Raw genomic sequence first — 12,620 nt, forward strand, 5'->3', positions numbered from 1 at the left:
TTTGGAGAATAGGCTAAATCGGAATTTGACCACAACAGTTTGATTAATGACTAGGTAAAGGTAAAGGTTTTCCCCTGACATTAAGTCCAGTCATGTTTGAATCTGGGGGTTGGTGCTCATCTCCATTTCTAAGCCAAAGAGCTGGCATTGTCCGTAGACACCTCCAAGGTCATGTGGCTGACATGACTACATGACTTCTTGCTGGAGCAGTACCTATTGATCTACTCACATTGGAATGTTTTTGAACTGCTAGGTTGGCATAAGCTGGGGCTAACAGCGGGAGCTCATGCCACTCCCTGCATTCGAACTTGTGACCTTTCGGTCAACAAGTTCATCAGCTCAGCAGTTTAACCCACTGCTCCGCTGTGGGCTCCCCTGGTTAATGACTACGGACTAACTAATAAGTATAAAATCAAGACTCGGTACTTTAGGTTTTAATATGTTTTGTGTTTTAATCTGTTTTATTGTATTATGTGTTTTATTTGCTCATATGTTTGACGGTTTTATAGTTTGATAGGGTATGCTTATTGTTATATTGGTTTTATTGTTATGTTTATGCAGAGGCGGCCCTAGGTAATTTTCAACGTAAGCAAACAGTATTCCCCTCCCCCCCCCCAACCAATCACTGATATATATTTTTTCTGTTCATCATGGAAGTTCTGTGTGCCATATTTGGTTCAATTCCATCATTGGTGGAGTTCAGAATGCTCTTTGATTGTAGGTGAACTATACATCCCAGTAACTACAACTCACATATGTCAAGGTCTATTTTCCCCCAAGAGCGCCTCAAGAGCGCCCCTGGGCAAAATCAACTATACTGCAAATCAGGCCCGTAGCCAGGATTTTGTTTTGGGGGGAGCTGAGTGAAAGAGGGTCTATCCTAGCAAACCTTTTGTATCGTTACCCCAATACCCCAATGCATATGGGATATATTGAGCATGGTGATCAGATCATGATATGAATAACGTAACAGTTTAAATAATGTACCAGTAAGGCCTTCTCGCGGACCACCATGAGAATTTCGGGGGGGGGGGAGGGCTGAAGCCCCCCAAGCCCCCCCCCCCCCCCCGCTATATGCCTGCTGCAAGTGTTCGCTTTGCGTAATGGGTTGAGCTGCCCCTGTGTCTATGATGTAGCATTGAATTTTTGCCAGAGTTTGTAAGCTGCCTTGAGTCCACTGTGGGGTGAGAAAGGCAGGGTATAAATGAAGTAAATAAATAAACTTAGATTTCTTTCTCATCTCCTTCTGACTGCTGGTGTGCATTTCAATTTTCCTAACCTCTGCAAATATCACCAAATATCACTAGCCCTTCCCTTTTGATTAGCAAAGTACAGAATTTCTGTTATGAGCTGTTGAAGGAATTTGAATTGCATTCAGGGCAGGGAGCAACAATATGGTCAATTCTGTTATTTCTATCTTGTTCATTCACGGCAATTAAATGACTGCAGAGCCCTGGTTTGGCCGGAGTCAGAGAGTAATTAGCATAATGATGGCTTTGGCACTCGTCTGGTATTCACCGCAAAGCTGTGTTCTTGAGCAACATAGGAAATGAATATAAAATATATGTGTGTGTGTATGTGTGTAAAACATAAAACAAATATAATAAATCACTAAAATAATCAATTATTCAAATTAATACTACACATTCAACGCTAAAATTAAAAGTATGGGAGAAGATCGATAGGATGGAAATTATTTTTGAAGGAAAAAATGACCCAAGGACTCAACCAATTCCTCATTTAAACAGAAGCCAGTTGCATTTGGACTTCAAGTCTTCAGTAGCCAATATAAATCTTATATTGTTCAGTATTTGCCCCCAATTAAAAGCAACACTGGAGTATGGAGTTGTACAAAATAAAAATGTTTCTTTTTCTTCTCTCCCCATTGATGATGATAATGATGATGATGATGATGATGACAACAACAATAACAACAACACTTCGGAAGTGTCCGACATGTGATCCAATACAACAGCCAGCAGAGTGATGTTGTCTGCTGTGGACTCATCTTGTTGTGTTTCAAATAATAATAATAATAAAAACAACAACAACAACAACAACCTGCCTTCTCTCCCTGAAGGGACTCAGAGCGGCTTCCAAATAAAAATGGCAAACATTCAATGTCCATGTGAGAACATGAGAGAAGCCTCCCACAATGATGGTAAAACATCAAAACATCCAACTCTTGTCTGTTGGAGGTAGGTGTTTCTTGTCTGGAGTTCTCCAGTTTTTGAGTGTTGTTCTTTATTTACTATTATGATTTTATCATTTTTTAAATACTGGTAGCCAGATTTTTTTTTTCATTTTCATGTTTTTTTTTTCCTTTCTGTTGAAATTGCCCACGTTTGTTGATTTCAATGGCTTCTCTGTGTAGTTTGACATAGTGGTTGATAGAGTGGTCCAGCATTTCTATGTTCTCAAATAATATGCTGTGTCCAGGTTGGGCAGAGAAACTGATAACCTGTGGACCTTCTCCCAAACTGCCATAATATAGAATCATAGAGCTGGAAGAGACCTTGTGGACCATCCAGTCCAACCCTCTGCCAAGAAGCAGGAGATCGCATTCAAAGCACCCTTGACAGATGGCCATCCAGCTACTGCTTAAATCATAGTGTGGACGATGTGTTAATGTGAACAACTGATTATTTTAATGATTTACTATAATTGTGTTTTTATGTGTGCGCGTGTGCGTATGTATATATATACACATACACACGCACGCACACATACACACATTACTTTACTTAACAAATATACAGATACACACACACATACACACACACACACAAAATGAAAGCACACTTCCACTCCGCAATATGACAGACACATCAGAAGAAGCCTAGATGCTGAGCAACAATTGCCAGTCCCTTGCAGCATGGCCACTGCTTCTCCAGTGCTCCCTCCCCTTGCATTGGCAGGAAACCACCAGATCTGAGATCTCATCCATCCATCCCCTTTAATACGTTGATGCTGCTGTCCATCCCCAGCTAAAACCCGAGGGCAGATTCTGCATCTCAGCCCTAGCAACCCCTGAAACAGAGGCTCCGCGGTATCCCAACCGTTTCCCTTGGTTACAGAGAACTGTGGAGACACGTTGCTGCTGAGGCCAAGAGACGGGAATGAATAAGCCCCCTATTTATACGTACGTAGGAGGTATTCCGCGCTGTCGTGATCGTAGTCTGTGTCCTCTGGAAAATGGTTAATTTTTACACATACACCTCGCTTCAGCCCTAGAATTGAGAGAGAATACATCAAAATTACCGGTATGCAAAAGTGTTCTTTGAACATGGCTTTAGCTCAGAGCCACATTCTGATGCGTTGCTCAGAACTACTTAGCCTTCATGCCAGATTTCCCCCATGCAGTCGCCCACTCATGACCTCGGGGTTGCCGTGATGTTATAATATACATGCTGTAAAATTCCAATATTCTCTTTCACACACTCCTTGCAGTTAGAGCCATTTGGATTTAGATAAGACAGAATTTTCTGCAGCTGAATACCCTTCCCTTTTTCCTCATCTAAATCTCATAATTCACTCTTCCTATCAACTGAAATACAGGGCCATTGATACCTTTCCCATATTAAAACAACTAGACCAGTGATCTCAGAAAATTCCTAGGGCCATTGGTCATATAACTCATCCCAAGCTGGATCTACACTGAAATATAATGCAGTTTGAATTACCTTATATGGTCAGTGTAGACCCATATTGGCGGGGATCATAGAATCATAGAATCAAAAGTTGGAAGAGACCTCATGGGCCATCCAGTCCAACCCCCTCCCAAGAAGCAGGAATATTGCATTCGAATCACCTCTGACAGATGGCCATCCAGCCTCTGTTTAAAAGCTTCCAAAGAAGCTGCCCCCACCACACTCCGGGGCAGAGAGTTCCACTGCTGAATGGCTCTCACAGTCAGGAAGTTCTTCCTCGTGTTCAGATGGAATCTCCTCTCTTGTAGTTTGAAGCCATTGTTCCGCGTCCTAGTCTCCAAGGAAGCAGAAAACAAGCTTGCTCCCTCCTCCCTGTGGCTTCTTCTCACATATTTAAACATGGCTATCATATCTCTTCTCAGCCTTCTCTTCTTCAGGCTAAACATGCCCAGCTCCTTAAGCCACTCCTCATAGGGCTTGTTCTCCAGACCCTTGATCATTTTAGTTGCCCTCCTCTGGACACATTCCAGCTTGTCAATATCTCTTGAATTGTGGTGCCCAGAATTGGACACAATATTCCAGGCCCTCTCTCTCCAGGGATGAGAGAGAGGGCCTTTTCAGTGATTGCCCCATGGCTATGGAACTCTCTCCCTGGCAAGATTAGATCAGCCCTCTCTTTCCTGTCCTTCTGAAAAATGGTAAAAACTTGTCTGTGGGACCAAGCATTTGGGACAGTGCAATAAGGTAATAATAGGAAAGCCTACCCTGTTGACAGGAGTCGATATGGATTGTTGAAATGGTTTTAAACAGTTGATTCTAACGTAGGATAACTGATTTTAATGTTTATGTATTTATGTTTATGTTTTGGCATTGAATGTTTGCTGTGTATATGTTGTGCTCTGACCTGAGTCCCCTTCAGGGTGAGAAGGGCGGAATATAAATGCTACAAATAAATAAATAAATAAATAAATAAAATTCATATTGAACTGCACTGAACATTATATGGGTCTATTCCAGGCATGGGCAAACGTGGGCCCTCCAGGTGTTTTGGACTTCACCTTCCTAACAGCCTCAGGCCCTTTCCTTTTCCCCCTCAGCCGCTGAAGGCCTGAGGTTGTTAGGAATTGTGGGAGTTGAAGTCTAGAACACATGGGGGGGCCCAAGTTTGCCCATGCCCGATCGATACTGACCATATAATGCAGTTCAAGCTGGATATAGTAGTGTAGATCCAGCCCCATGCTATCTCCTTTTCAGACTCTTCTTCCTTTCCTCTCCTTCAGCCATGCTTCACTTCTCCATCAACCATATGATTGAGTTAAGAATTAAGCTCTTTGCCTTATCTAGCCTTTTCTTGAGCTTGTTAGGATGTATAATATGCAAATGTAAAAGCCATTAGTGAACCTTTTCTAAGATTGTAACCAGGAACTATCTGCCCTGTTTATTTTGAGTCAGTTTCAGTCCAGGGTAGCAACACAAGTTTCAGATATGCTTATCTGCAATTATGGTAAAAGAAGCTAAAGTATGATAGCTAAAACTAACAGTTTTAGCTATCATACTTTTTCCAACAAGGGTTAAAGCTAAAAATGTTAATGTTGCCCACTGGAACACCAATATTTATCAGTGCTCTACATACAAACGTAGCAGCAACTCTTGAAAGTTGTAGTTTGGTGAGGTACCTGAACTATTTATAGAATCATAGAATCGTTGATTTGGAAGAGACCTCATGGGCCATCCAGGCCAACCCCCGGGCAAGAGGCAGAGAATGCTAAAGATCTTGTAAAACTATAACTCCCATGATTCCCTAGTCTTGAGCAATGGCAGTTAAAGTGGTGTCAAATTCTGCAGTGTAGATGCACCTTAAGTAATGGAGTGTTTGTCAGAACAAGAAGCTTTGGAGAAGCAACCCATTCTTCTCCACTTACATGGTGTAAGGTTGAGCTTCTACACACCCAGCATATACTCTATTTAATAGCCCGCAGTTGAGAAATAGAGACAGAGTTTTGCAGTCTGTCCTGCCTTGAAGGTTGGAGGGAGAAGCACATTAGTTGTCAGACTGAGTGAGGGAAAGGATGTCAGTGTTGCGGAAAACAGCTCGCAACGTGAAAGTGCCTGAATTTGTCCGGCTGTACAGAGATGAGCAGGAGGATGTGAACAGGAGGCACAGCGTCTGCAGCCTTGTTCAAGACATTCACAGCATTTAGCCTTAAGGCACAGTTTCCGGGTGAAAACCTGGGTTCTCTGATTGAGTCTTGTGTGGGCAACGTGGCAGCCTGTTTGCGGGTATGTGGGTAGGGTGAGGAATTCAGGAGTGAGAGACTGCTTCATATTAATAACATATATTTATTTAGAGCCTCGGTAATGCTTGTCTTGACAGGCGGTCTGTGTTGAAGGCTGGCTTGTAGATTGTAGCAAACCCACCTACACCAAGGTGGTGGGAATGGGAGTAACCTTCTCTGGGGATCCCTGATCATCCCCCACAAAGACAGGTGGAAGAGATTCCCAAGAACTCTCTTTTAAGTTCTGGCCATATGTGTGAATGCAACTGTTTATTCATGTACAAGTGACATTTGTCTGTGCCGCACATCTGCGGTTGGATAGCATCCTATATAACATGAAAGTTTGGCATGTGGAGCTACACTATTACTTGCCATTCACAAACCTTGGTGTTACTATGGAACTGCTACATCTCTCCCATGGCCCTTCCACACCTGGAGGAAAGTACACAGAGGAGTTAGGTCATGCATGTGCAAACTTCAGCCGTCCAGGTGTTGTTGGAATTCAACTCCCACAATTCAAATGGTTGTGAATGCCAAAAAAAATTCTCCAAAAGGATATGGATATTCTGGTCTTCCAAAATTAATATGTATTTGATAGAGATATGCTTGGGTGTTTAACTTTCATAGAGGTAATGTTGTAATGTATCCTTGAAGTGATTGGATTGACCTTGAAGGAGCTGGGGGTGGTGAGGGCTGACAGGGAGCTCTGGCGTGGACTGGTCCATGAAGTCACGAAGTCGGAAACGACTGAACAAACGAACAACAACAAATGTTGTAATATGTGTACTGGTGGTGTTTTTGCTGTGCTTGTGTGTTCTATAACCCGCCTCAAGCCATGAGGAGAGGCAAGTAAGAAATAAAATTATTATTATTATTATTATTATTATTACTACTACTACTACTACTACTACTATTACTATCCTTCCAAAGGTTTATACATGGCTATTGGGCCCCTTCTCCTTTAGCATGGCATGGCTTTTGCAAGAAAAGTTACTTTGGAAAGAGTGAAGACTCCTAGAATCATGCACCTGAGTCACCATCCCCAACTTTGGATATAACTTATATGGAGAGGTAATAGCATCCATCCATCTACCTACCTATCTACCTGCCTACCTACTGGCTGTTAGGAATTGTGGGAATTGATGTCCAAAACACCTGGAGGGCTGAAGTTTGCCTATACCTGGGTTAGATAATATTTTTGGAAAATAGGAGAATTTGAATTTTAGAGAGATGCCAATTTTGGCAGGATAAATTTGGTGAGGCAGCAGGGATGGCTTAAATGATGCTGAGCTGGGATTTGTTTTGCCACATGAGACACTGGATTGTCCCGTTGGTGAATGAACTCAGATAGATTCACAAATGAATGGTTACTGTACTGATTTTTGTGAGGAAGCTGCCACTAACCAAGAGTGTCAGCAAGTAGTAAAGCATGTTTTGTTTATCTATGTAGCGTAAGAGGGGATATGTACAGTTGAAATATCTGATTTTTAAAACCCTGCTTACATAAAGTAAATAGGTGCTCTCTAGGCTGTTACTGTGATGTGGACTAACACCCTGCCCCTGGTACAATAATATAAGCCAGCCATCAACTATTTCAGGCAGTAGACTATTAGGAATTGTGGGAGTTGAAATCCAAAACACCTGAGGGCCAAAGTTTGCCCATGCCTGAACTATCTCATCTTCATTGTTGTTTTATGTCCCTTGATCCCACCAGAAATTTGATATAATGTTTGGACAAAGGAAGAAATGTTAGCAACCAGATTTTAGTTTGTGCGTGTTTTACTTTTTTTTGCTTTTCTGCTGCTCAAACTGTCTTTCATTCAGCTTGTTTCTCTAGATGGCTCTCTCATTTAGCACTCATGAAGCGGTGTCACTACAGCTGGTTCCTGGATTTACACTAGCATTGCCATCTTTCATTCAGTCACGTTTCATTGAGAATTTAGCTGGTGCCATCACCAATTGTATTCCTTTCATAGCATTTTAAATTTTTATCTTCTTATCTCTTTTCCAGATCCAAATTGTGGCATATAGGTTTGTTTGCAATTGGATATAATTAGTGTATCAACTGGTCTGAAATGGACGAGGAAAACATTAGTTATCCATAGCCTACTGTAGAAGGTACTGGTACCGCAATGGTTTAAACCCTTGCGCCAGCAGGATTGCTGACTGAGAGGTCAGCGGTTGGAATCTCGGGAGAGCTCCCTCTGTCAGCTCCAGCATGAAAGAAGCCACCCACAAGGATGGTAAAACATCAAACATCCAGGCGTCTCCTGGGCAATGTCCTTGCAGATGGCCAGTTCTCTCACACCAGAAGCGACTTGCAGTTTCTCAAGTCACTCCTGATATGAATAAATAAAAAAATAATAACCTGCTGCATGTTTCATTAAAAGCATTCTCCTTGTTGTTTCTGCCTTTGATTGCCTCTGGTTCAGTCTTGGTCAGCTTCCATTCCCTATCAGGGCAAGGAGATTTGACTACCAATTTCCTCTCCTTCTTTGCCTTCTGTTATCACTGATATTATTTTGCAAATAAAAATAAAATAAAACCGGAAATCAAAATGTAAATGCCTTGGTATTTACATCAGTCCTGAATCCAGCATTTAAATACTGTGATGAAAGGAAATTAATATTTCAATGAGGCATGGAACATGACTAATTGAGAGGCAGTGAAGAGGAGTCTTCAGTAATGCTGATGCTGCACTGCACAGGTAGCAATTAGAGGCAGGAGCTGCAATGAGGAAGCTTCTAATTAATGTTGCAGAGGAACTTTGATTAATTGGTCATTCTAGAACAGGCATGGGCCAACTTTGGCTTAAGCGGCTGAGGGGGGAAAGGAAAGCCCCGAGGCTGTTAGGAATTGTGGTCAAATAAAACACCTGGGGGGCCCAAGTTTGCCCATGCCTGTTATAGAATGATCCTAGCCCCAAGAGTGGTGTAAATGTGTCCATGGGGCCTGTTTTGTGCCCTGAAACCCCCAAGAGACCCTCAATCCTCCTATCCTTCTCAATTAAAACAAATTATTTTCCAGCCAAAATATGTACCCCAAACAGCCACAGAAATGTGATAGAGCCCTCACCCAGTCTGTTTCAAATACCTAAAGAATGAAGAAAAACAGCAGCTGGTGTAAACAAACCTGGATGTGATGTTCCATTGCTTCCATTGCACCAGAAATGAGAGTCTATATAGGCATAGATACTGGATGTCTTCTACAGTAAGGACTGTTCTTCTTACAAGCATTTGTCATTTGCATCCTCTGTCTCCCTAAATTTATTTCCCACTAGATTTTCCTTCTCAACAAAATGCATTAATGTTCTTTTCCATTATTGACTGATGCCCTATTCCAAAACACCTGAAGGACCGAAGTTTGCCCATGCCTGGGTAGACCCACATAATTCAGATTGAACTGCAATGAACATTATATGAGTCTGCAGTGACCATATTATCAGTTCAAACTGAACATAGTGGGATACTGTAGAATTGGGGCCCATTTACACATCACAATTATAGAAGTATTATCCCATTTTAACTGCTATGGCAACATCCTATGGCCGTGTTTCTCAACCTGGAAGTCGGGACTTCTGGGGAATCATGAGGGGGTGTCAGAGGAGTAGCCAAAGACCATAAAAAAACACAGTATTTTCTGTTGGTCATGGGCGTTCTGTGGGGGAAGTTTGGCCCAATTCTATCCTTGGTGGGGTTCAGAATGCTCTTTGATTGTAAGTGAAATATACATCCCAGCAACTACAACTCCCAAATGTCAAATCTATTTTCCTCAAACTCCACCAATGTTTACATTTGGGCATACTGAGTATTTGTGTGAAGTTTGGTCCAGATCCAGCATTGTTTGAATCCACAGTGCTCTCTGGATGTAGGTGAACTATAGCTCCAAAACTCAAGATCAGGGCCCATCAAGTCCTTCCAGTATTTTTGTTGGTCATGGGAGTTCTGTGTGCCAAATTTGGTTCAATTCCATCATTGGTGGAGTTCAAAATGCTCTTTTATTGTAGGTTAACTATAAATCCCAGCAACTGCAACTCCCAAATGACAAAATTAATCCCTACCAGTATTCAAATTTGGGCGTATTGGGTATTTGTGCCAAATTTGGTCTAGTGAATGAAAATACATCCTGCACATCAGATATTTACATGACGATTCATAACAGTAGCAAATTACAGTTCTGAAGTAGCAATGAAAATAATATTATGGTTGAGGGTCACCACAACATAAGGAACTGTATTAAGGGGTTGTGGCATTAGGAAGGTTGAGAACCACTGCCCTATAGAATCCTGGGAATGGCAAGGAAGGGTATTCAGAATTCTCAGCTAGACTAATCCAGCCCCTTGCCAAACTACAAACCCCAGGATTCCATAGCATGTTGCCATGGCCAATAAAGTGGTATCATAGCATTATCATGATGCAATCTGAATGGCCCCTGGGTTTCCAAGGACTGGGTTCCTCACCTTCTAAGCAACATATCCTCCAAAGGCCTGAATGGGTAAGTCCTCCAGGGTCTTTCTTGTCCTTCTGGGGAGTTTCCTCAGTAGAGATGTTGGTGGTATTGCAGATGAAGGCACGGGCGTACAGCCAATAATCTGTGCCAATGGCAATGATCATGAGGCCAAAGGCCGCAAAGGCCCCCACAGTGGTGAGTAGAATCTGGACACCTTTCTCACACCACACCATCCTTTCCTCATTCCAGCGCTTAAGTGACTCCAGCTTGGCGGTGAGAAACGAAGCCAGCACGAATGAATGCAAGTGGTACTAAGAGTGGTGAGGATGGAGGACTTGCCTACTGCAGCTGGCTTCCTCTCAGTCAGAATCTGGAATGCTGATGGCTTTTGAGAAATCACAGCAGGGGACTGCCTTTGTTTACTTAGCTTTCGTGTAGAAGGAGCCTTGGGATTGGACAGGCGAGGAAGATTGTCTTTGTAAGATCTTGGGAATGCTGCGAGGAATACTGGCAGAGGTTCTTCTGGTTTGCTTCTGGAATACTTAGTTCTCTTGGGAGCTCTTCTTCAAATATGTAGCAGGAAAATATAAATGGATTGTCCCTTTTTTTAAAAAAGGAGGTTGCCAAAGAAGTGGCAGAAATCACATTCAGAATTTTTGGAGAATGATTGAGAACTTGAAGAAAGCGTACAAGTGATTTGTATAGAAATTGTTGAGAGCAATTCAGAAAAATATGGTGGAGGACACAACTGGAAAATGAAGGAATTGACAACTAGCAGGCTGTGGAATGGCAGGAATAGCAGCAGGTCTATTCTGACGTGGAAATCCTGACAAGCTAGTTGACAATCCTTTGGAAGGCTACTACAGTATGGCACGTAGATGCCTACTAGTAGGACAGCAGAAGGTCTCTATCAAAGATCTAGATATTTACTGGAGATTTTCTGGAAGCTTGTAGGGATTTTCTGGAGAGATGCTGAGCAATGGAAGCTATAGGAAAATCTACAGGATCTCTAAATTGCTTGTATTAATCTTCTGAATGGATGACGAGGAACCTGCGGAAGTCCTGTGGAAAGACTAGAACATTCAAAGACACTTTGTTGTGTTTTCTGAAAACTGTTGCTCCCTGAATCTACACAACTTCAGTGAGTTTTTAGGAATGCTTGGGGACGTTCTCAGTATCTTCAGATCAAGTTTCTTGGTTTCTTTTCCTCTTTTTCTTGCTTGCCTGTTTTCTGTTTCTCTTTCGGATCTTCCAAATTTCTCTTTGCTTGAGAAATCTTGAGTTTCAGCTGCTGCTCTTCAGTCTTGAGGCACAGATTGGTTTATGGAAATCACTTGAACTTTTTTACTCAGCTTGCCAAGGACCCAACTAGTTGTGTGACTCTGTGATTCCTGAGGTAAAAGAAAGAACAGGAAGAGAGACAGGGAAGAAAAGAATTGATTAAGAAAAAAAATACACATGTAAGGCAAGGATTCCCTGATGCCCTGACGTGACCGCAAAGTGAGTGTGGATTATTAGGTCCTTGTAGACAGGCATCCTTTGAACACTCAAATTTCTATACCCTATTGGCTCTTAGAAAAAGGTTTTCCTTTCCTACTTTGCTGTTTCTCACAAGAATTTTACACGGATATGTTTACATTAGTGTGCCTCAGTATTGAAAACCCATTTCAGCATAAAATGAGACTAAAAAGGAGTGTCTCTGGCTGGCATATAAGTACCTACTACTGGGCAACCATATAGATTCCTGACCCATCTATTGCATGCAGTCTACAAGTGCAATGTTACATTTCCAGCACTATTATGCATTAAGTGTATAACTGAGCTACCATGGCATGAGGAATCTAGCACACTTCAGGAGAAACAAATTATATTTCACAAACTGGGTGCCCAGAGGTAAGGGCCTCTGAGCATAGACCAATATGTTATTTCCTAGACACAATTCCTCTATTCCTCTGGTGGCACAAGGGGTTAAACCCTTCCACTGGCAGGACTGAAGACTGACAGGTCAGAATCTGGGGAGAGCGTGGATGACCTCCCTCTGTCAGCTCCAGCTCCCCATGGGAGGACATGAGAGAAGCCTCCTACAAGGATGGTAAAACATCTGGGTGTCCTTTGGCAATGTCCTTGCAGACGGCCAATTCTCTCACACCAGAAACAACTTGCAGTTTCTCAAGTCACTCCTGACATGAAAAGAAAATCAAAAAACAAAAACACAATGGCTGGCTCCTGTGAGTCTTGATTTATG

General features: G+C 42.2%; 1 protein-coding gene across 1 annotated transcript in view; it reads right to left on the bottom strand.

Moving 5' to 3' along the window:
* The window catches only part of CACNG8 (calcium voltage-gated channel auxiliary subunit gamma 8), a 44,221-nt gene that overhangs the window by 14,583 nt on the left and 17,018 nt on the right, over positions 1 to 12,620 (bottom strand). Inside the window, exons 2-3 of the mRNA XM_060780419.2 lie at positions 10,386 to 11,766; positions 3,147 to 3,230 (exon numbers count right to left, since the gene is read on the bottom strand). Of these exons, the coding sequence (XP_060636402.2) occupies positions 3,147 to 3,230; positions 10,386 to 10,608 (307 nt within the window). The 5' untranslated portion in view covers positions 10,609 to 11,766. The remainder of the gene's footprint in view (positions 1 to 3,146; positions 3,231 to 10,385; positions 11,767 to 12,620) is intronic.

The sequence above is a fragment of the Anolis sagrei genome, chromosome 6 (assembly GCF_037176765.1).
Source record: "Anolis sagrei isolate rAnoSag1 chromosome 6, rAnoSag1.mat, whole genome shotgun sequence".
NCBI classification, from domain to species: domain Eukaryota; kingdom Metazoa; phylum Chordata; class Lepidosauria; order Squamata; family Dactyloidae; genus Anolis; species Anolis sagrei.